The 23,438-nt window shown below is 49.6% G+C and overlaps 1 protein-coding gene across 1 annotated transcript in view; it reads left to right on the plus strand.

Moving 5' to 3' along the window:
- The first annotated feature begins 2,084 nt into the window (after window positions 1-2,084).
- Window positions 2,085-23,438, plus strand: part of RNF123 (ring finger protein 123) — a 51,195-nt gene continuing 29,841 nt past the window's right edge. The window contains 25 exon segments of the mRNA XM_009331180.1: window positions 2,085-2,272; window positions 3,336-3,420; window positions 6,001-6,080; window positions 6,929-7,026; window positions 8,192-8,246; window positions 8,571-8,656; window positions 9,424-9,510; window positions 10,040-10,107; window positions 11,018-11,143; window positions 11,880-11,994; window positions 12,824-12,928; window positions 13,060-13,185; window positions 14,407-14,499; window positions 14,694-14,767; window positions 15,242-15,359; window positions 16,280-16,379; window positions 16,851-16,912; window positions 17,002-17,073; window positions 17,766-17,886; window positions 18,723-18,824; window positions 20,039-20,145; window positions 20,684-20,882; window positions 21,490-21,635; window positions 21,833-21,916; window positions 22,561-22,668. Coding sequence (XP_009329455.1) covers window positions 2,191-2,272; window positions 3,336-3,420; window positions 6,001-6,080; window positions 6,929-7,026; window positions 8,192-8,246; window positions 8,571-8,656; window positions 9,424-9,510; window positions 10,040-10,107; window positions 11,018-11,143; window positions 11,880-11,994; window positions 12,824-12,928; window positions 13,060-13,185; window positions 14,407-14,499; window positions 14,694-14,767; window positions 15,242-15,359; window positions 16,280-16,379; window positions 16,851-16,912; window positions 17,002-17,073; window positions 17,766-17,886; window positions 18,723-18,824; window positions 20,039-20,145; window positions 20,684-20,882; window positions 21,490-21,635; window positions 21,833-21,916; window positions 22,561-22,668 — 2,499 coding nt within the window. The 5' untranslated portion in view covers window positions 2,085-2,190.

Below are 23,438 nucleotides of genomic sequence, written 5' to 3' on the forward strand. Positions count from 1 at the left end.
CTGCGAGGAGTGCTGCCCAGTTTAGGGGGTGTCGGGGTTTGGGGTGTTGCTAGGCTTGGGGCATGCTGCCACCTTTAGGGGTGTTACCGGCTGTGGGATGTGCCTGGTTTTAGGGTCGGTTCCTGGATTTGGGCAATGCTGGCCGGTATTTCTCTTTTGGGGGTGCTGCCAGGTTGGGGGTGCCACAGAGAGCCGCGCTTGTGATTAACGCAGAGCACTTTTCCGAGCGGTGCAGGGGCCTCTGCCGCCTGGCTGTCTCCCTGCCGGCTTCATCCCCGCTGCCCTGGCAAGAGCGGGAGGGCTTGGTCAGCAGCTGCCGGACAAAGCTGTGTTTGCTGGCCCAGCTTCTCAGCCTCCTCCAGTCGGCTCAATTTAAGATCTGGCTTCCCCCGTGTTTGTTCTGCCGTTCTGCTGGAAGCTGCTTGCCGTTGCCCAGAGAAAGGAGTTCAGCCTGTGGCCGGGCTCAGAGCTGGGTGTCTTTGCCGGAGCTGCTGGGGCCAGTTTTGTGAATCACACATGGGAGCAGTGAAGGGGCAGATGTGTGTCCCCCTGCTCTGCCCTTTCTCTGACCTGTTGGAAACAGCATCTGCTCTAACCAAAAAAAAAACCCAACTCTGGCACTGCAGCAGTGCCAGCAGTACATCTCGTACAGTGCTAGCGTGGTCGTGCTGCGCTCTCTGCCTGGGCATTCAGGCTGTTTCAGCAGCGCGGGTACCGGGCCAGCCACCCTTGGGAAGAGCTAGGGGCGCTCCCTGCCACCCTTGGGTGTTTTTAACTTGTCCTGACAGAGGTGAAATCATGTCTCTCACGTTTAGAGTACTTTCAGGATAGTACACATTGTGCTGTCTACTCTGGTAGTAAGTGATGTGTTTCTGTTTATAGTTTAATTGTTTTATTCCTTGTTTTGAGTCTCTGATGCAGATTGTTTGGGGCCATTGATCCAGGCTGGTTTTTGCTTTGTTCTATGGTTTTGCTCGGCAGTGCTGCAGGAGGGACGCTGGGCAGTGCTGCTCCACTGCTGGATGCTGGGGTGGCCCTGAGGAAAGGGGCTTTAGGAAATCCTTTCCCAAGTCTAGCTGAAGCTCAAGTGATCTTCTGCCAGTGGAGTTGCCGTGGCACTTGTGTCACTTGGCAAGTTCACTAACTTTTCATGGGATCACCCTAGTTTCTGCTCTGTATGAGACTGCCAGCAAGCATTTAATTCCTGCAGCCCTTGCTCCTGTTGCATCTTCCTATTGCTCTGTGTGTCACAAAGCGGTTTGTCAGACGGCTGTCTAGTGAACGAGAGAGACTTCCAGTGATGGTTGGCTATCGGGGCAATCAGAAACAGGGGAGGGGTGTAACCTAACATTTTGAAGCTGGATGGAACTAACAACTTGAATTCATTCTTTTTGTCCTGGCACATGTCAGATCAGCTCTGATAGCATCCTTTGCATTCTAGTGGTACCAGGAAGGGTCATAAATCTTTAGTCTCGTGGTAGGTTTTCACCGGTAAACACTTCTGTGTACTTCTACCCGCATCTGCTTTTGTCCCTATAAAACCGACAGCTGGGTCTTTTGCTTCATAGTCAATGATATTCTTTTGTAGTCCAGTTCATCTGCATTTGTCTCATTCCTTCTCCCTCTCTCTGTGTTTTGGATAGCAGAATAATCTAATAACCTGTTAAACAGAAGATTAACCAGGTGCGTATTCCTGTCTTAAAGAATACAGGGTGAGAGAGAAAGGCAGAAGTGTCTCATCAGGACACGAGTAGAAGTGCAATGTGGTTGCCGGTTTCGGTGGTGTTTGGCAGTGGTGGTAGCTGCAGCCCTGTGCTGGCTCAGAGCTTCTGGCTCAAACTCAGTGCAAAGGTTGCCTGTGTTTCTGGCTTGGTTCTGCCTGTGCCTTTGGTTGGAGTGGGGTCTGTGTGGTTGTCTGGAGTGTGGCTTACTGCCTTGTCTGTTTTGGGAAGATTTTGAGCTGTTGGACAGGTGGGACTGAGAGCAGGGTTGGCAGTTAGTTGGCTTTGGGCTCTTGTAAGATGTCGTTAGTACAAGGACTCTGGCTGGTTTTTGGCTTATCCCTGTTGTTCAATCCAGGTCATCAGCCTCCACGAAAGGGAGAAGTCTAAAGGCAGCATCCTCCCCAGCAAGTTTTGTTCTAGGCATCTGTCCGTCTTATGTCCGCTCTGGAAGTGGTGCCTGTGAAGAATGACGTCGAGAGGTGCTGGGACTGCTTTCTCGAGGAAGAACTACAGGCTGAGCACTGAGCCGGAGAAGTCCAAGGTCACAGGTATGGGCCTGTACGTGCCGTGTAAAAGCAGGACCACTGTGGATCAGATGGAGCACCCCTTGCCTCACTTGAGATCAGCTGCCTTCCAGTTGCAGTTACCTTGCTGATGTGAGGTGTGGTGGGGCTGAAACTGAGTAAATCCCTGAACTGAGATGAGATTTTGGGAGGGACGTTCCTGTAGCACTAAGGACTCCAGAAGCTCATGTCACAGTGCCCTTTCTTTGGCACGCTGCCCTGCCTCGTGAGGCTGGAGAATGTCGTGTTGCCTGCCTTTGTCCCATCTGATTCAGGGAGTTCCCCTTCGAGGATGAACAGCTTGTCAAGTTCTCAGATTAATCCTTTTCTGGGAAATTTTGGTACCTTCCAGGTAGTCTGTTTTCTCTTGGACTCACCAAGCCAGCAGAAGTGTGCTTATGAGACCACAAATCTGGCATTTGAGGGCAGTGTTGCACCCAGAAATAAAGCATGCTGCATCAATGGGACACTGAGGATTGTTTTGTGCAATGAAAGCTAAAGTGAGGCATACATCATTAAAGAGGGCTGTGGGTCAGACGAGATGAACTGCATCTTGCAAGCCTTTCTGTCTCAACATCTTCTAGTGCAGTTAAGAGATGTAGGTACTTAAAATGTCCCAGGTATGAATAGGACATCAGGAATTGCAATAGTGATAAGATTTTGATTTTTATTTTTTGGAAATAAAATTGGATTCCCACCGCCAGCTTTTGAAGTTACTTTATCTGGAAGTAGTACAGCAGGATTTCTCAGGATGTGGTTCCACCTGTGGGGACCAATGTATGTATAGCCTCCCATTTGCTATTGTAGAGCAGCTCAAATTGGAAAGAGCCCTTGTTGTGGAGATGCACCCCGTAATGCTGGACTCTGGGGCTGCTAGTGAAGACAGTAAGACGACGAATGGCTTCTTGAAGCTGCGTTTTCCACTGTGTTAATCTGCAAACTTGAACATCATTTTCCCATAGTTACCAGTTTCTTGCTTGTACATGAAATTAGTGTTTGAGTTTACCTCCTGACTCCCTAAGCTTATTTCCTTTCTGTTTTTCACAAGGCATCGTGAACAGCAGGCTGCTGAATGATTATCTGCATCGTGTCTTTACCAATGCTGATGGGAACCAGCCTGCAGCTGCTTACAGGTATCGGACTTCTTCTCATTTACTAGTTGGCAAGCAATGCTGTATCAGTCCCCAGATATTCAACACTGCGGTGAAAGGAAAGATCTTTTAGTGCCACACAGTGATCTTTGTTAAAAGCGCAGCAGCACTCTGTTACAGAAATTACTCCTAGGTCTTGTCCTTTAATGGTTTTTTCAAATTGCAGGGCTTTCTGGGAAGGATTCTTCAGAATTTTTTGCATGAAAAACCCCATATACAAAATCAGTAGGCAATATTTCTGAAATAAATAGGCAAGTAGGCATTCACCTTATTGTTCCTGTTCCCCCTTTATGTGTAAGGAAGTGCAAAATGCACAGGTTTTGGGTACAGTAATGAAAAATTGGTCATCAGTGCCCTGTAAACTAAAAGCAAGGCTATTATTGATATGTAGAATACCATACATTTCTCAGGCTGTGGAACTGTTGGTACTTTTATTATTAGGAGTTACCAAAGGAAAAGAAACACAAAATTTCTCTTTAGTGTCTGTTTTCTTCTGTTTGTTTTCAGTTCTCCTTCACCTTGTAGCCCAGAAACTTGCAGCTTTGGATGAGAAAAATTTCCCTTGCATTTAGCTCTTTTGCCAGAGGGAAGTCAGACAGGTTCAGGGCAGGTATGAGTGTGGTAGAGCGAGGCAGGCGTGTAGTTCCTGCTAGTTGGCGGTGCTGCAGAGTGGCTGGGGTCACATTCCACGGGCTATACTTAGTACCGCCAGCTCAAATGTGAGCTCAGAGCTGCTAAAAATAGCCCTCGGCCCTCTCCGCTCTTGGTGAGCTAGGGTTATGGCCGGGGGGAGGCAAAGTGGGTCATGTTACTTTGCCACGAGCTCTCCTGCCAGCATGCCTTGGAATATTCCGTCTGCCCGGGCATTTTGGTTTTCAGTATTTCTAATTTCTTTGCCTGGTGGTTAATGACTTGAAAGCACAGAAACTGATAGTTTGTTGGACTAGTCTCTCTCTTTCTTTTTTTCCTGCCTTCCACCCTTTTCCCTGGTCTCGGCTATTTGGTAGGAAGCCCAGTAGCAGTCAAATAGGTCTTGAAAATAACATTTGCCATATGAGAGCAACTTTTATGGTATGACATCTTGTCTTCGGAGGCCTAAATTCCTCATAGAGGAGCTCGTTGCAGACTTCTCTCTGGCTGTCTCATGCTCTTCTAACCTCCTTCCAGAACTCTTCCTCCATGCTAGCTGCTGATTAAGCTGCTTTGCTGAAGCCACCCTCTCTCATGACAACCAAAACTGATTCTTTGATTCCACTTCTGTGTATCTTCACATCAATCAGGCTTTCAAAAGGCCTCTCATCACAGTGTTAGGGAAATCCCTGGTCCTGGAGAAGTGGGAAGTTGTTCCACAGATGGCTTTGGAAATGGGAAGCAGGGATAGGAACAACTAGCGACTCGCACAGCAAAAGGAGGTCCTGCTGGGGTCCCTCAAAGACCTGCAATACAACCTGTGTTGTTCCGTGTATTCTTGGGAGACTTGGAAAGGGAGAGAGCATGAGGTCGGAAAGTTTGGTGCTGTTACAAAGCTATTTAGAGCAATGTAGAGGTAAGGTGGCTGTGATAGTGACTGGATAGTGAAATGGTCTATGAAACTCAGTGTAGAAAAATAGGGAAATGCAAAGTGATGTACTGAAAGGGGAACAGCCTCAACGTAGTGCATAAAATGATGGGCCCTGGGCTGAATTTTACTGTGTAGGAATGAGATTGGGGTGGGAGTCCTAAGTCAGAAAAAGAAAGTAGGAAATTAGGAATTGTTAGGAAAGGGATGTAGGATAAGGAAAATCATTATGCCACTGCATAAATTTGTGGTTTACGCTCATCTCAAGTATCATGTGGTTCTGGTCTCACCAACTCCAAAAGGGTATTTTAGAGCTGCAGAGGTTTTGAGGAAGGGTAAGAGCAAGTCAGATGTCTGGAATGGCTCTTCTACAAGGAACAGCTAAGTAAACTAGCCTTTAAAAGAGAGAACTAGGGAAGGACAGTATGAGGAAATTCTCTAAAACAGCGGCCCAGAGGGGGTGTATGAGAGACTTGTCCTCAGTATGAAAATGAAATGTTTTTGACTGTTGTCAGAGAGAGGATGCTGGGCTAGCCTGACCTTTATCTGAACTGCTACAGCTGCTGGTGTGGTCTTCTCTCTTCTTTTGTATTATGAAATACTTGGGGAAAAAAATGAATCCTGACTTATGCTATGTTTGTATGACGCTGACTGCAGCAAAGTCGTGGTCCACAGTTATTGGTAGTACAGCTGGTTTCTTACTGCCACTGTACCGCAGTACAGTTTTCTTACTGCCAGAAAATACTCTGAGCAGACTGAAAACTTTAAGATTCTTTGTTAACTACTTTGCTTGTTCACGCTATAGTTGGTCCTTGGTTCATTCATTGCCCCAGCACGCTGGGAAGCAAATTCCTGAGATTCATGACAAGAAACACAGATCGACAGAACTTCCTGGTTCATGTCTCACAGCACAGGACTGTGCGGACACATGTGTCTGGGCTGCAACTCTTTAAAACTTGGAGACAGAGTTTTGTGAAGAGCTCCTGTGCATGTTTATTCCCTAGAAAGCACCTGACGTTCCAGAACCTGCAGGAGCACCTTGACCGGTTGCTAGCAGAGGAGAATGGCTCCGAAGATAGTCGAGGTAGGAGACACTGAGTGTCTGTCCAATTTGTGCTTCTGCTTGTGCTGCTTAATTGAGAGGACAAGTTGTATCATGAAAGGCAGTTTCCTGAGTGAGCGTTGTTCTGCCCTCCTGTCCTCTAATTTATTGTACCTTTAAATCCTGCCTGTGAGGGGCTCAGCCCTGGAGCATGTCTGCTTGCAGATGGAGGAGGCATATTTCCAGGCAAAAATGCCTGGAAAACCCATTTTGGGGCAAATGTTGGAGGTATTTCACTGATAATGATATGCAGAGCCATTGCTGTGACCAGCAGTGTGTAGTGCCATCCTCAGTGGGAAATGCAGAGGCTTGTTGACAATTTTTACATACTGGTCTCCACTGTAGGTATTCACTTTGGGCCTCAGGCTGTTGCCGGTATTCTTGCTAGCATCCGTTTCCCTGAATGAGTCAGGATGTGTCAGGATACAACCTGGCTCCTCTCCTAAAAAGAAGAATTTTTCTTGCTGGATGCAATCAAAGCGTGATATGTTGGCCAAACATTTGGCTCAGAGTTTATTTGGTCTTTGAATTTTGCCAAAGTAAAATTTTCAGGCAATGTGGAAAACTTAACACATGACCTGAATGCTGCATAGCTAAGACCTTGTGTGTTACTGTGAAAACTTCCTTTTAAATCCCAATGGTGTCTCCTTTCCTGAGGTTCTCATGGTCTAACAGGGGTAACTAACTAGTCTAACATAAAGACTATTTTAGTCTTCCTCCACTGTAGCAGAATCCAGGTGCTGTTGTAGTCTAGCTGGAGGCACTCATCAGGTGTACTGTTAAATCCTGCACAACTTTCCCTAACAGGTTTTCTGCCGTTCTTGTTTCAGATCAGGTAGCAGAGGGCCGGCTTGGTCCCTCTACTGTGGTGTTGGACCACACAAGTGGTTTTGAGGGGCTCCTGCTGGTCGATGATGACTTACTTGGGGTGAGTGTGATGGTGGGTGCAGCAGAAAATGCTCTTGTGGGACTAAAAGCACTTTGGGCTTCTCGGTTTGTTCTTCATAACATCCCTGTCACTGGCTTTGTAGCGTGTTGTAAACGGAGTCTGCCCAGAAAGCTGCAGGATCCTGGAGGAAATGAGCTCTCCTGGGAAAAGGTCTAGCAGTACCCCTAAGGCTCAGCAAGCTCTGAGTGGAGCTACAAGGAAGTGAAAAGATTACCCTGGCCCAGGGGCTCACTGAAGAGCTTGGCTAAGCAGAGGAAAGGCCAGCAGCCAGCTTTCCTGTCCCTCCCTCCAGCAGACTGCCTCTTCCTTCCTTCCTTCTGGTCTTCTCTAATGGTGGCGAGAGGCTGAAGCTGAGGCTTTCCTTTCTCCTTTGTTTCCACTGGCTCCCTGCTTGCTCCTTAGCTGACATTCCTCATGCAGAAAATCAGCTGAAGGAATCCACTGGAATTTAATCCTTTCCTACTTCAGGAATTTCTGCACTCCTTTCACCCCCTCACTGAGCACGCACATCCCGTGCCCCTGTGCTCATTCCCTCCTTAATCTATGTATGCTTTTTTACCTCTAGCAGAGGAGGCTGCCCTGGTCTCCCCTTTCCCGTTAACCACCCGCTGTAGCTTACCTTGGCTGTACCTAGAACTTACCCTCACATTGGATCAGACTGGCTTGCCTGTGAATTCCTTGTTGCTACCTTCATCTCTTCATGGTCTGTCCTGAGATTGAGAAAGTCAGGAGTTAACAGGGTTCGCTTTCTGGGCAGCATGTTACCTGCCAGTCCTGCCTTTAATCTGGACACCCTGAATTCAGACATCTTTCCTATATAATAGTCACTTTTGTATACCTGTCACGATTCACCGGGAACCTGTCTGTCACCACGTTGCCCTTGTACTGCTGCCGTGCTGCATGCTTCACTGGGGTTTATCAAGTACAGATGAGCTGTGGGGAGGACCTGGATGGTTCCCCAGGGCCTGTCGGCTCCAAGTACAGCTGCTGGGATGGGGAAGATGTCCTGTCTCTTCCCAACACTGTGCTTGTGAATAGCTCTCCATCTTGCTTTGGTTTTGAGGGCTAGGACAGAGGGAATGGGTAGGGCTGAGCAAACCTGTCTTTTGTCTGACTTTAAAATATCTTTTGTTTGTTGGTCTAGGTGATTGGCCACAGTAACTTCGGCTCCATCAGGGCCACGACGTGTGTGTATAAAGGTAAGGAGAAAAGCAGGCGATGCTTTGAGAAAAGACCCTGGGAAGAGTGTGTGAAGAGATGCACAACTAGAAAGCTCTTGAATATGCTGCAGTTCCAGATCTTGAGCCCCCTTTTCCCCAGTTCATGTGCTGGCTTTCCCAGGAAGTCAGAAGGATGGAGAATTGTGCGATGCAGGAGTGAAGAGGTGGGAGGGGAATGCTGGGGCTGTCCCGAAGCTCCTTGGTGTGCCACATTCTTTTCTGTGGGAGCAGTGTCAGGTTCTGCTTCTCTAACAATGAGCCAGGCAGCAGGGATTTACTGTATGGCACCTCCTTTTCTTTCAGGGAAATGGATTTATGAGGTGCTCATCTCCTCCCAGGGACTCATGCAGATCGGCTGGTGTACTCTCAACTGCAGATTTAATCAGGAGGTAGTGTAACTGCTGCACGTGGCACAGGGCTGCTGTGTGTTCCTCCACTGCTTTTTAGGTCAGTGTGGAGCATCGCATTGGTGCTGTGCTCCTGCCCTGCTGGCATTTTGTGCCCAGCACACACACTAGAAATACCAGGTCTGCTGTTTTAAAAATCTTTACTAGACTCTCTGGTCTGTGTTCACAGAATGGTGCACAGTGTGAAAGCCTTGCATGCTGGGTGCGTTGCTGTGCTCTTGCTGCACGTAGCCACTGCTATGTGTTGATTTTCAGCTGGCGTCTTCTCCAGAGAGTGTGTGGGTCTGCAGTGCTGGCAGCCTGTCTCTCCGGATGGCCCTCAGCAGCTGGTGCTATGGGGCTTTTTTGCCCAGGAGAGGCAGGCCCAGGCCAGCTCTTCTCAGGCAGCGGGTGGGATGTTTGATGCTGGGAAGGGATGTCAGCTGCAGAGTTTCACTAACTTGCCACTCTGCAACACGAGAGGGGAGGTGATGGGTATCCTGGGGGGCAGCTTTGACAGAGTTTGGAAGTGTAGTATGCCAGTATTCTTCTTCTGATCAAAAAAAGAATAGGGAATGGTGTATTTCTCTGAACCAAAGATCACAGGCCATTGGATTCACTCCTAGAATGAGGGTTTTTCCCAGACAGAGCATGTGTGCTGTCAGCTGCTCTCCCTGTCTGCTGGCCTCCCCCTTAAAGCCGCTCTTGCGATGAGAGGGATCCTCTATGCTTGGTCTGGTCTGAGTCTCCTCTTTCGTACTTTGGTGCAGGAAGGAGTTGGAGATACACCAGATTCATATGCGTATGATGGAAACAGGGTGCGCAAGTGGAACGTGACTACTACCAACTATGGCAAAGTGAGTAGCTGTCTCCCAGGAACAGGATGTAGAGTAAGGAGAAGAAAGCAGGTGGCTCGTCCTGCTCGCTGGATTCTGCTGGGCCCCGTGAAATGCCCTCAAGCTGTCCTCTCTGCTTCAGTCTGCTCTTGGGGAGGCTGTGTGCCAGCAATTGTTTGTACTTTAGGGGTGGTGGACATGCTACGTGGGTGCTTTGTTTAGCAGCCCCACCAGACTGATTCCCAGCATAGTGCTGCTGTTGGTCTCTGGAAGGCTCTGGTTCTCTGTGGCACATCAGAGGATGATGCAGTCTTGGGATAAATATAATTTTGATCCTGTGCAAGTTCCTAGCGCTGGAGGGAAAAAAGACCCCAATCAGTGGCTTATGTGCAGCTTACAGAAGTGTCTGAGAATGCTGTGTGAGCTGCTGTGAGAAGGAGCTCCCTCTTCTTCAACCTTGAATCACAAGGGATTGGTTGGGTTGCAGTCTTTCTTCTGATGTGGGAACACCCTGGATATATGTTTAACCTTTTCTCTCCCTTTACTGCAGTCTTGGGCAGCAGGAGACATCGTGAGCTGTCTGATAGACCTTGATGAGGGCACCATTGCTTTCTGCTTGTAAGCATCTTTGCCAAGTTCCCTGCTTTGTTGATGTCTGTGTGTAACATAAAGGTTTCCTCACTGCTCAGAACGTTGCTGAGCCCTATTTCCACCCTCTCCCCTTTAAGTTCCTTGGTAGTTCCAGCCTTTGCTTTTCTGCTTTGTGTTCAGAAACCATCTAAATGGGATGTTGAGTCTCCTAAGATCAGGTGAGAGCATTTGGCAGAAAGACGTTCAAGCTACAAAGTCTGTGTAAAGTTTGTTAGGATTTTGGAGGGGAGGGCATCTCTCGTGACGCTTCATACTACAGTTGGCTGAGCCACGCTGATTGCTTTTGTGGCCAGTGTAGACCTTGCCTGTCCTAGATTCACAAGGAGCTGTGGAAAGGCTGATTAATCTCCAGCCTCTAACTCTCGTGCACAATGAGCAGAGACCAGCCTGAATAAGAATTTTTCCCTGACCCTAAACTACAGCCTGCGACAAGTCAGGCAGAATTAAAAATGGTTAGATGCTCTATTTCATCTTTTAGAGAAGAGTAGATTGAGAGCATTATCCTTCTATTTCCACCAACATCAAACAGATGAGGCCAAAAATGTCACCTGCCTTTAAAATGTCTTGCTGGTTAGTTATCTTGTAAGGATTTGGGTTGCCCTTGAAGCTGAGTGGGCTCTACATATTGTGCAGACTCCAGTGCCTTCCTGTGCCGTCGTATGAAAATGGGAGTGCTGCTGTGCTTCCCAGGGCTCTTGCTGCTCAGCAAAGCTGTGACATTTGCATGTGTGTCATGTTAAGAGTGACAGGAGGCACGACCAACTGATGTGTATGTGTTGGCAAGTTGCTGGGAGGGGAATGTGGATACCTGTATTGCCCAGTTGACCTCAAAATCCTCCTACTGTGGCTAAAATCTTGTGGGTTTTCCTTCTTTCAGGAACGGCATATCTCTGGGAACCGCTTTTGATAACATCACGAGGGGCGCTGGAATGGCTTACTTCCCTGCAATCAGCCTCTCGTTCAAAGAGTCCGTTGCTTTTAACTTCGGGAGCCGTCCACTCCGATATCCTTTGGGTGTGGGGAGAGGAGGTCTGAAGGGAGAAGAGCCTGTCCTGAGACCATCCTTGGAGGCTGTAGAATATACATACCTGACTGGAATTCACTTCTTCTGTTGGCACTTGTGCTCAGAGCAGGGTCAAGGAGAGAAGAACCAGATATCCCTCAGCTGGAGCAGAACTGTAGGGCACACAAACATCAGTGCTGGTCCCTGGCAGTTTCTGAAATGAGATTTGCTTTCAGCTCTGAATCGGCAGCTACTGCTGCAGCTGGGGGCTGCCTGTTCCCAGGCACTCAGATCCTGCAAAGATCTCACTCTCCAGTTTTGGAAACCCTAACGCTGCTGTGCTGCTGAGCCTCTTGGCCAGTGGTCTTTTCTACCTCCCAGCCATATGGGACCTCTGACATGGTATTAGTGTTGCCTGCTGCCTTCCTGTGCGAATGCTGAGACCTGCAGCTCCTGTCAGAGCAGGACTGGGTGTGCCTGTTGATAACTGTAGTGGACACTCCTGTCCGTCTTTCTGATGAGAGCAGAAGTGCGGTGTGAAATACTTGCTGCTTGCAATATTGAGGAAGTGGGGATAAGAGCGTGTGGCTTATCATCCATTTAGAAGGTACTGTGGTTTGAACTGTGACTGAGGCATGCGTGGGTATAAAGAAAAATAGAGACACAGTCTTTTCCTTGCACAAACAAAAGAAGTCCTGAAAGGATCAGATTGCATTTTACCTTAACACTTGCCTACTTATCCAGTGGAAGGTTACCGCCCCTTGCAGGATCCTCCCGTTGCAGACCTCGTGAAGGCTCGCAAGCTGTTAGGCTACTTGAAGAATGTGATCCATATTGGAATAGATGTGACGGTAGGCTGACGTCACTGGGTGGATCTGTGGGGCACCATGCTGGGAAATGTGGTTCTGCACTTCTCAGCACATGCTGGCAGCTCAGATGTTTCCATACGCCTGAGAGTCTAAATGCTTGCATGCTTTTGCATGGGGCGTGCACGTCCCTGGAGCTCTTCGGCTTGCAAAATGGGATTCGTGATAGTTCCAGGACTTAATTTAAATCATACTGGGCTTTGTTGTTCTCAGTCCTATGAAGTTTCATTCCCAGTATGCAAGAGGTCATGTTTGTCAGGGTCAGAACTGCCGGATTTGATTTTACAGTCTTGAAAGAAGTTTGTTCGTATCCTAAACTTTTTACTGATGTCCTGGTGCAGTGATGTGGTGAAATTCTGTCAGGTCTGCCTTGAGAACTGTTTTGGCTGTGGCATTGTTCACTAGAAACCATTTTTTCCTGCTAGGGTGAGAGATGATCTGTTTATGTCCAAAGCATAGGGAACACCATCTGCTATGGTCTTGGCTTGAACGGAGGCCTGCTTTACTAGTTGACCTCCTCTGTAGGGATTCCCATTTACATATTATCATGTACACTTGAACCCTTCTGGAAAAACATTGTCAAGGGGCATGCATGTGGCTGATAGTAACTGACATCTGGACTGCACTACAGGTCTCCAGAGGCATGGGCCTGGCTGCTTTGCCATCCTAAATTCCTGTGTTCAAGGTTTTTACTGCAATCAGGCATGGGACAGCAAACAGTGGCTGCTCCAGGCCTCCGGTTCATTCAGTCATTGGTGTACGGGTGGATTGGGCTGGATCCAAGCCCTGTGTTTTTCTGGGTTTGTCATTGCAGGAGGGGAAGCTGGTGGAGAAGGACACGTCCATGTGGCAGCTGCAGGGAGAACCCACAGTGTTGATTACATTAGCCCACATCTTCAATTATTTCTCCCCTCTTATGGTGAGTTTTGCCTGCCCATTGCAAGCTTCTGTAGGTGCTTGTTACTGTGCTTGCAAGGGGAGGTAAACCTCAGCTTTCGCTGGGAAGTGACTGTGCCTTGGAGGACTGTTGACCTGGTTCTCTGTCTGCAGTGCAAGGTGTACCTGGTGGAAGATGTGCTCATGACCTTCCTGTTGAGCATCCTTGAGCGAGGAGGGGCAGTGGAGGCCCATCCCCTTATTCAGCAGCTGCTGGATCTCATGTGGCTTCTTATGGAGGTGAGTTGCTAGGGTGCTGGTTCCTCGCCAGGGATTACGGGGAGACCCTGGGAGGTGCTGAGGACAGGAGCCTTCCCTAGAAAATGCTGGCAGTGATCAGCTTCTTTCCCTTCCTCGTGACAAGATCCCTTTTTTTGTGGTAGACCACCCTCTCACCTAGCTGCTTCACACCCAGGGAATGAGGGCTAAATGCAGCGTAATTGGTAATGGTGACACTGGCTATGAGCTAACAAGGCATTTCTCAGCTTCTCCTACTGCTAAAGGAACTGGTGATGTTGCATAACTTCCTGCTTCTGGGAACATTGAATTTATCAATAAGAAATGAGTTGGTCTCTTGGATGTTGTTAATGCTTATGTGACTGTGGAGTCTTAAATGCCACCGTGTGCCCAAGGGATCTATCAGAGTGTGCAGGATTGGGGTGGAAATGGGCACTGCACTCTCACCACCTCCAGCACCGCTGGGGAAAAACCTCCTCCAATTTCCCATGCCCCTTCCTGTCCAAGCTGGATGAGGTCACTCCTTCCTGGGACACTTGTTTGAGGCAGCCTTTGCTAGCCACTGGGAAGCTGCTGCTGCTGCTGGAGTGCTGGGGTGGTTGCACAGAGCCAATCGCTGCCAGGGGTCTGCTTGGAGACAGCATGTCTGTCCTTTGGGGTAACAATTAACAGATATGGGCACTGGCCCAGCCAGCTGTCATGAAAAGTTTAACTGAAAAATGTCATGAACCCCTCAGGCCCATCATCTTAGAAGTGAAGCTGAACACCCTGGTAGGGCTGCTGTGTTTGTGGAAAATTGGCTCTCATCCTGCTGGTTGGCTATGAGTTGGACTCAAAAAGACAGCTCTTCTGTCATCACATTTACACAAGAGTAACTTCTTTCCTCTTTGGGCTGGTTCTACCAACACTGTGTGTTGGGTAGGTTCAGGGGATAGGAGGATGGGTGACTCAGACCAACTAAATAGGACTTGGGACTTTGGCTTTTTGTAGGTGACTTTTGGGTTGGTTTTACTAGTGCAGAAACTTGTTTCCCTGTAGCAAAGCAATGGCACCAGCTTCTGCTTGGACTCTCTCCTGTGGAGTCAGATGGACAAACACTGTGGGTTCAGAACACCTGCTTTTTCAGTTCAGAAGTGAATGCTTCCTTCCAAGGTCACACTCTGGGAACTCTAGCTGTTCCCGACTCCATGCTGTTGCTGTTCAATGTGTTTCTTATTTTCTCAGGAGTATGAAGTGCACGAGTGCCTCAAGCAGCTACTGATGTCCCTGCTGCGGGCTTACAGGTTCTCCCCCATCATCCCAGACCTGGGATTACAAGTGAGTTGCACTTCTGAATCCCCAGGAATCTGTGACTAGCCAGCTTCTGTTATGTCCTCTTGTCCAAAGGTACATGATGTTTGGGATTTTGCAGTTGTTTGATCCAGAGATGGCAGTTCTGTCACATTGTACCTACTGGAGAGTCATGTCCTCTTCTGTAGAGGGAGTCAATTTTGTTTCTCCTGTTTCCCTAGATTCACTACCTCCGTCTCACCATTGCAGTCTTGAAGCATGAGAAATCCAGGAAATATCTACTCAGCAATGTTCTGTATCCTTTGTGCCTCCTCTAGTCTCAGTTCTCCCTGCCCTCAATAATGCAGCCAAGGAGACTTCAAGGATCTTCGGGTCCTGAGGGGCAGAAGCCACCCTAGCTTTGAGAGGTCATTTCTAGTTTCTCAGGTCTCCTCTGGCTGCCTGACATGATTCTCTAAAAAGTCCTGCTTTGAGGAGGGGGAGCAGTGTCATATAGTTCACATCCTACTAACACAGGACTTCATTTCTACCTGACTGACCTCTCTAATGTCCCTAGAGCAAAAACACTTTCAGAGCAGTCCAACTGCCATGCTAGCAATTTGGGCAGCTGCTGTGATAGCTGCGTGGGGCTTCTCCCAGGAGAAGGGGGCTCCGGATCTTGCAGAGCTTTGAGTCGTTGTTTGGAAAGGGGTCTCTCACTACAGCTCTGGAAACATGCCTTGTACCTTCTCCCGACATAGCTTCTGCACTTGCTTTAACTTGGCCGCAGCTTTGATGTGCTCCGTTCGGTTGTGTTCTTCTACATTAAAAGCCCGCTGCGTGTGGAGGAGGCTGGTTTGCAGGAGCTCATTCCCACCACGTGGTGGCCAAACCGCTTCACCAAGGAGGTAAGGGAACATCCACTAAGGAGACTGAAGAAATTTTGTGGCCTGCTGTCCCCATCATTTTCTGGCTGAGGAAATTGGATGGCCCATGTTTCCAGCTGCGTTAGCACTGGTGGACCCTGCAGAGCTGTGTGAGAGCTGTAGCCTCTCCAATGCCCTGTCATCTTTATTGTCCCCTTAGAGGGAACGTTTGGGGTGTGTTGCTCAGGACAGGGGACGGAGACAATTTTCTGTGGCAACAGATTTGGAAGGGAACTTCACAGTGTCTGAGGAATTACAGGTTGACTTGTGTGTCCTCAGAAGATCTCCTGCCCTTACTCATTACAAAGCCAGGGAAGACCTGTGCTCCGTTCGGTTGTGTTCTTCTACATTAAAAGCCCGCTGCGTGTGGAGGAGGCTGGTTTGCAGGAGCTCATTCCCACCACGTGGTGGCCAAACCGCTTCACCAAGGAGGTGAGTAAGGGCACATCCACTAAGGAGACTGAAGGAATTTTGTGGCCTGCTGTCCCCATCATTTTCTGGCTGAGGAAATTGGATGGCCCATGTTTCCAGCTGCGTTAGCACTGGTGGACCCTGCAGAGCTGTGTGAGAGCTGTAGCCTCTCCAATGCCCTGTCATCTTTATTGTCCCCTTAGAGGGAACGTTTGGGGTGTGTTGCTCAGGACAGGGGACGGAGACAATTTTCTGTGGCAACAGATTTGGAAGGGAACTTCACAGTGTCTGAGGAATTACAGGTTGACTTGTGTGTCCTCAGAAGATCTCCTGCCCTTACTCATTACAAAGCCAGGGAAGACCTGTTTAGGTGTGCTGCCAGCTGCAGTCACATACTTGCACGTTGTTTCAGTGAGTTTCTGCTCTCCCTTTGGCAAGACATTTTCCCTGTGCAGTGATCTCCTACTAATCAGTGTCTGTCCCTCAACCAGGGCAAGGAGAGTAAGGAGGTGAAGGAGGAGAGTGCTGAGGAGAGACTGAGGCGGCGGGCATATGAAAGAGGCTGCCAGCGGCTCAAGAAACGCATTGAAGGTCTGTGAGGAGGGAGGGAAATTACGAAGATCCCATACCTTTTGTGCAGGCAGGGGGACCAACCCTCGAGCCGTTTCCAGATCCCCTTCACAACCTGAAGTCCAGCTGTATTTCTGCTGGGACAGGCTGTGCTGCAGAGGCAGGGGCCAGCCATGCCCTTATTTGGTGGAGGGGTATGAGTGCTGGGACCCCACTGCACAGACCTGCAGCGTCCCACCATGGCACATGAGCAAACCGAAATTCCTCTTCAGGGACATTGTTTATCAGCTGTGGATAAATTTATTGCTAGGTGGCGGAGGAGAAAATTCTCACAGTAATGGGATTAGCATTCTGCTGGCACCGGTTCTTCCTGGGCCCCCTCTGCTGAGGAGGTAGCCTTTCTCCTGGGGACAGGGTACACGGTTGGGGTTAATATGGGTAGTTGCTCTCCAGTGCTTGTTTTCTAATGGCAGACGTGTGTCCCCATTTTAGTGGTGGAAGGTCTCCAGGTTCAGATTCTGAAGCTGCTGCTGAACAACAAGGACAGAGGAGGGGTAAGTGCTCTGTGGATCTTTTGCTACAGTATCTCCACATCACAGGACTTGTAAGGTATAGGTTTACCACCTGCTTTTCCTCCTGCCAGGGGGAAGCCTCCAGATACATCTTCCTAAACAAATTCCGCAAGTTTCTTCAGGAGAATGCTAGCAACAGAGGGGTAAGTCAGAGGGCCAGCCTTCCTGCCAGCTCATCCTGAGAGCTCCCTGGCACCTTCAGGTTGGGAGCTCTGCCCTTTTGGCTGGGCTGCTTCCAGCAGTTGATCGACTGAGGTCTAGATACAGCAGAGAGTGGGGAGGAGGGAGAAGATCTGAGGCTAGAAACCAGGCAGCTTATCCAAGTCCTATGCAGTAACTTATGGGAAAGCGGTCCTTGGACACAGCCTTGGGTGGGAGCTGAACATCCTCCTAAAAACTCTCGGGGAGCACGGCTGTGGAGTGCTCTGCCACAGCTGGCCAGCTCGCTTTGGCATCCTCTTCACTGCTTCGGTGGGGACTGTTCTTCTGGCTCTGGATCAGGCTGTTGGCCTGCAGCTTTGGGAGGTAGGCATCCGCTGTTGCAGGAAACCCTTTCTTCACCTGCATCTCTGTGTTCATGATCAGCCCCATTTTTCGTGGTGGGGCACGTGGTATCCATCCTCCTCTGCCAGACCAGCTTGTTGTTTCAGTGCCCAGGACTTTCTAGAGGTGGAAACTGCCTCCTGCCATCAGGGCTGGGCTCTCTCCCAGTGCTGGAAGCTAGAGAAAACAGCAAGGCTGAGAACACAAAGTTTCTGCCTGCCCCATGTGGCCCCTAGGACTAAGATGCACTTTCACACCTGCCCTGATGGCTGAACTCTCATTCTTGCCCTAGAACTTGACTGTGTTGTGCCCGCCAGAATACATGGTGTGCTTCCTGCACCGGCTTATCGCTGCCCTGCGTTTCTTCTGGGATGGCCACAAGGTGAAGACCCCTGCCGCACTGAGCAGTGAAGGTGAGGCCTGGAGGAGAAGCTTTGGGGACATTTCCATGGTTAGGACAAGGGTTGCCTCTTGGCAGTGCTCTCCAGGATGCTGGAAATTTTGTGTTTCTCATGGGTGCTTGAGCCTTCTGTCACCCTGCGTTTGTAGTTCCCAGTGACCCTGGGAAATTCCTGTGTGCAGATCTATTCCAGTTAACATCCAGACCTGAGACTTGCAAAGGGGCACCTGAACTGTTTGCTAGTTTCCCCTGTGTGCTCTGCAGCAGAGTCCAATATTGATTATGGGTCTGTAGGAGGGCAGCTCAGTGATCCCATACTCAAAGTTTAGGGGAAGATATTTGTCTGTTTTCATGGTTCCCAGACTGTGGGATTAAGCGGAAACCAAGTCAGTGCCAGTTGCTTTCACACCCTCAAACCCCACCTTGCCTGTCCTGCCACGATCTGCTTGGTACTCCCTTTTCTTACTTTAGGCTGACCCTTTCTCTAGACTCAGTAAGTGATCCTTGATCCTTATGATCCTTGTGGGACTAAGTGACAGAGCTGGAGTAGCCAGGTGGAGAGCTGCCGAGTTTCCTGACGATCCAGTTTCCCCCAGTGACTGTGGCTGGGAGGGAGGAGGTGCTGGGAGGCTTGTTGTTGATGGCCATCGGTTGCTTGTGTTCCTGCATGGATCTAATGCTTGCTTCATTGTGGAAATCACCTCTGCCTTAATGGCTTATGACAACAAAAGTTGTCACTAAATGTTAGTCCAGGTTGGGCCCTGGGGTCTGTCTTAGGAGGGCTTCCATGTCTGTGTGTGTCCTATGCATTGGACTCGTGGAAAAAACAAATGTCCTTCTCTGCTTTAGAGGCATATGTTCCTCCTCAACTCTTCTATAATGGGAAGGTGGATTATTTTGACCTTCAGCGACTTGGAGGTCTCCTGTCTCATCTTAAGAAGACTCTGAAAGGTAAGTGCTCCCATTTCTAATACCTGCATCCAGGTCCTGGCTGGAGTTCACCCAAGAGACATCCCAGGGAGGGAGCTGTGGGTAATGAATTGTGATTAAATTTAAGGAGAGGAGACTTGAATTTTAATGAGATGCAAGTTACACTGAAGAAGACACCATCCTTCTTGGGTGGAGCATCCTTTAAGTTAATGGTTTACTGTTTATATCCCTGAATGGGGCCTGTGGCTGGTGGAGGGAAGGGGATAGTCTGGGAATACCCTCTGGTGTGGTGCTCTTGCTGCACCACAGCCGAGGGCTGGGAGCTGTCAAAGCACTGACTGTCAGCGTGGTTCTGCTGGGTGTGAAGGATGTCCAGGATTTACTTGCTGTACCACTCCGGGCAAGCAATAGCAGCCCTGTGTATGTACTGCAGCTGTGTGTTTGTATGCAGCACACTACTCTGGCAAAAGACTTTCAAAGCCTCCCTTTTGGAAGGGTTAGAAACCCCTTGCCATTCAGTCAGACTTGGTTTGTCTCTGGTTTTTGGCTAACGTGGCACTTGGCTGCCTTTGGCTCAGATCTCTCTTCTCCTTCCCCAGTGTATTTGCAAGAATAGGACCATTTTCCCTGTCTCAAGTTGATCCCCGGCTGCTCAAAATTAGATTACTTAACTTCAGAACCATGTAATCTCCTCTGGTCTCTTACCAAGGTCTTCCTGGCCAGCTTTAAAGACAGGGCTATGAACTAGAGGACACATCGTTCAGGCTTTGTACAGCATAGCTGTCAGCACAGCCCTCCTCTGGGCTGAGAATGATTTCTGGTCTGAGTCTCAGCCCTAGTGACTTAAGGACATATCATGGGACAGCATTCAAGAGCTGGATGCTTAAAAAATGGTCTCAGGCCCTGAGTTTCCTTCTCTACGCTCTTTCAGTTTGGTCCTGGTGGTTGTCTCCTGGTTCCTCAGTTATTCTATTTGTTGCTGGTAGGACCAGGAACAGAAATGGGTCCTGGGTGAGCATCACCCGTCGCTGCTTGGTCTTTGTTGTGTAAGCAACGGCAGACCTATTCCACGTAAGGAAGCTGGGGGGAAGGTGAGCTTGTTCTGATGCAGCATCCAATTTCACTGGCTGCTTCTCTACTGCCGAGAAGCAGGAAAGAGGATGTGCCTAGGGCTGCCTCATGGGAAGCGAAGGGTGACTCCTGTGTTCACAGCTGCTTTGGTGTGCTCTGTGCAGATGACCTGGCTGCAAAAGCCAATGTCCTGATCGACCCTGCAGAGCTGCAGGCCGTGACTATGGACGATCTCGATGAAGATGAGGAATCGGCAACATCGGCAGCACAGGTGAGCCGTGTACTGTCATTCACCTGCGGGGGCCCCGGTGCCAGGGCAGCAAGCTCAGCCTCTGACTAGAAAAGGTTTGTTTTAGAGGAAGGCAGTGTCTGGGCCAAGACTGTAACCAGCCCATGGGCAGCCAGATAAACAGCTGCACTTGCTTGAGGGTCACTGGAGATCAGCAAGGTCCTGGATGCACCAAGTTGGAGCAGCAAAATTTTCTTTGCTCTGCTCTCTCACTATCCACTGATCTGAATATGCCCCCTCCCCTCCATGGCAGCTCTTGGCAGCATTTGAAAGGGTGCAAGGCAACTGCAGGCAGAGCAGCTTCTTGCTGTGCAGATCTGCTGCTTGTACCTGGCATGGGCCCTTAGAGGAAGGAATATCCATTTGCTAACCTGGCACTGCTGGCCGAGCCATGATAGGAAGGGTATCTGCTCACCTTCCAGTGGCCACTGTGCATCTATACCAACATCCTTGCAGGGACAAGGGAGGAATAGCAGGCAGCCAAAAAGCTAGAACTGTTTCTCCCCTAATTTCTTTTCAGTCTCAGCGTCCCTCTGCTGCCCTGGCCATCGGTGGAGCTCTCGCTAGACCTGGCTGGCTCAGCTCCCCCACCCTAGGCCGTGCCAACCGCTTCCTCAGCACAGCGGCCGTCAGCCTGATGAACCCGCGTCGGCCTCTTGGCACCCTGGAGAAGATCAAAGTGCGCACGCTAAGTGTGGAGCAGCGGACAGAGGAGGACAGTGAGTACTTCTGCTGCGTGCTAGCATGGCCCAAGTGGTCCCTGGGAGAATGGTGTCTTCCAGCTCCCCGTAGTCTCACGAGGAAAGCGATCTATTTACTGCCAGCATTGTTCCTTCCCATTCTCAAGACATGCTAACACCCACAAGTCCACAGTTAACCGCTTTGCCATCCTGAACATGACACTGGTGATGCTGTCACTCTCTGCTTGTTAGAAGACACTGCCTTGGTTCCTGCAAGTGCAGTGAGACTTTGCAGGGCAGCTGTAGCCACGCTTGCTCTGAATGCAGACCAGCTGGAGGATGACGTGCAGTAGTAGCACCATTACTGTTGGGGCAGGCCAGGCAGGCCTCTGAAGCACGTACAGGGCTCGAGGAAGTGGGACTTGCATGGCCTAGGTCTGTTTGAATAGATCTGACAGGTCAGCCTGGTGCAGGCAGTGAGATGGGAATGGTGTGTTAGCGTCTCTAGTGAATCACATGGGCTGGGAAGGAGCACTGTGTTACAGAGGCACAGCAGGGCTTTGGCTTCAGAGAGATGCAGGCAGAAGCTGACGTGCCAAAACGCCATGCTGAGAACTTCTCTCCTGTCTTGGGGATGCATTTGCAGTTGAAGGCAGCCATGGAAATGAGGGTCTCTTACTGGGCAGACCCCCAGAGGAGCCGGATCAGCCCATCACAGAGAACTCCCTCCTGGAAGTCCTGGATGGGATAGTGATGATGTACAACCTCAGTGTCCACCAGCAGCTTGGGAAGGTAAGCAGGACGTGCTATGCAGGAATCCATTTCCCCAACCTCCATGCTTCTACACTGACTCTCTGTTTTCTGCTTATTTAGTGACTGTGTATGCCCTTTCCTTCTCCTCCTAACCCCCATGGGGGATCTGGTTGCGTGCTTATGTGTCTAGGGAAAAAAAAACCCTCATTTATTGTTGGAATCTGCTTGTTTTTCAGATGGTTGGTGTGTCAGATGATGTGAATGAATACGCCATGGCACTGAAAGACACAGAGGAAAAAATCAGCCGCTGCCCAAAGAGGGTAAGTGTCTCTGGACTCCCAGCTTCCTTCTCAGGTAGAGCCTCAGTATCTGGCAAAAAGGATGAAGCACAGTGGGTGATTTCCAGCCTTGGAGAGGCCGATGTCTTGGATAGGGGTAGTAACCCATGCCTGGAGCTGACAGCTGCATTTCATACTGTGCCAACCCATTGTACCACTGCCTCAAGGAACAGAGCGACTGAAGCAACTGCTTCAGATTCTCCCGGGCAAACCATAGCAGCTTGCAAACCTCCATGCGCTGCAGACACCTCAGAGCCGGTCTCCTGGGGTGGGGACCCCCCAGTGCTGGACTTGGAACACATCTGTCCTATCCCAGCTGCCTGAGCCTGAGTGTATCTGATGACGCATTAAAAAAATATCCCTGACAGCAGCTGACCCTAAGCTGCTGCCCACACTAGACCAACATCTACATCAGGCCTTGTGGGCTGCAGCTGAGACAGATAAGTGCTGTTTATACCACTGCTTCCCACTCCCTCTGCAGAAAGGCTGCTGACCCCTTTCCTTCCTGCCGGTACTCCCTAGCTAGCCCCAAGGTGGTATTTGCTTTTGCATTGTTTATCCCTCTCTGAAAAAGGATGCTGTAAATGGGAATGATGCCTGCCCTCACATCTTTGCACTCTTTTCAGAGGAGAGACATCCACGAGGAACTGCTGAAGAGCCAAAAGGTCTTCTCCGAGAAGCTCAATCACTTAAGCCGACGCCTCGCCTGGATAAATGTCACCATTTATTCAAAGGTGGGCAGGAGCGTAATGTGAGTGGCTCAGAGGAGACCAAGCAAGTGTGCCTCTGTATCTGTGCTGCTCAGCTCACATGTCACAAGTGTCATTTTCCCTGGTGTTGGAGCAATGCCAATGATCTGTGGGGCTTGTTTTTCCCTTTTTGTGCATCAGAGACTCCTTCCTAGGCCTGGACCCCATCCTGTCCCAGACTTGGTCCCATATTGTTTGTTAGGGGACAGCCCAGTCTGTTCTGAGCTCTGTGTGGTGCTCTACGCTTTCCCTTGGGGCATCAGGCCTCTGCACCGCAGACAGAAGGGTGCAGGTCGAAGGGAGATTCAGTTCTCAGGGCATGTCTAGAGAATAGAGGCTACTGTGAACCATTTCCCTGAGCTGTGCTGAGGGTCACAGGGGGGTTTCACTAGTGCTGCTCTTCCTGAAATCTGCAGGATCTAAGCCTAGCGGTTTTTGTTCAGGTGTTCTCCTCTTCTTCACTTGGTTCCCACATAGAGGGAGTGCATTCTGCATTTAGTAACGCAGTGACTGTTTGCACAGGTTGTCCCTTCTTCCCTGCATTCACCATTTTCCAGGATAAAGTCTCTGGTCTGTTTTCTCATGAGCAGTTTGTGCTCTTACACTCTGCAGATTTCCTCTTCCTGTCGTCCCTTGCACATTGCCGTGCCCCGTCTGTGTTCGTAGCTTTTTTGTGCTGGGGAAGAAGACACATTTCCTTGAACATGCAGTGGCAGCAGGGTCTCTGCATGTGTCCCAGGATGTAAACAGGGAGG

Source organism: Pygoscelis adeliae, unplaced genomic scaffold, assembly GCF_000699105.1.
Source record: "Pygoscelis adeliae isolate BGI_AS28 unplaced genomic scaffold, ASM69910v1 Scaffold689, whole genome shotgun sequence".
NCBI classification, from domain to species: Eukaryota; Metazoa; Chordata; class Aves; order Sphenisciformes; family Spheniscidae; genus Pygoscelis; species Pygoscelis adeliae.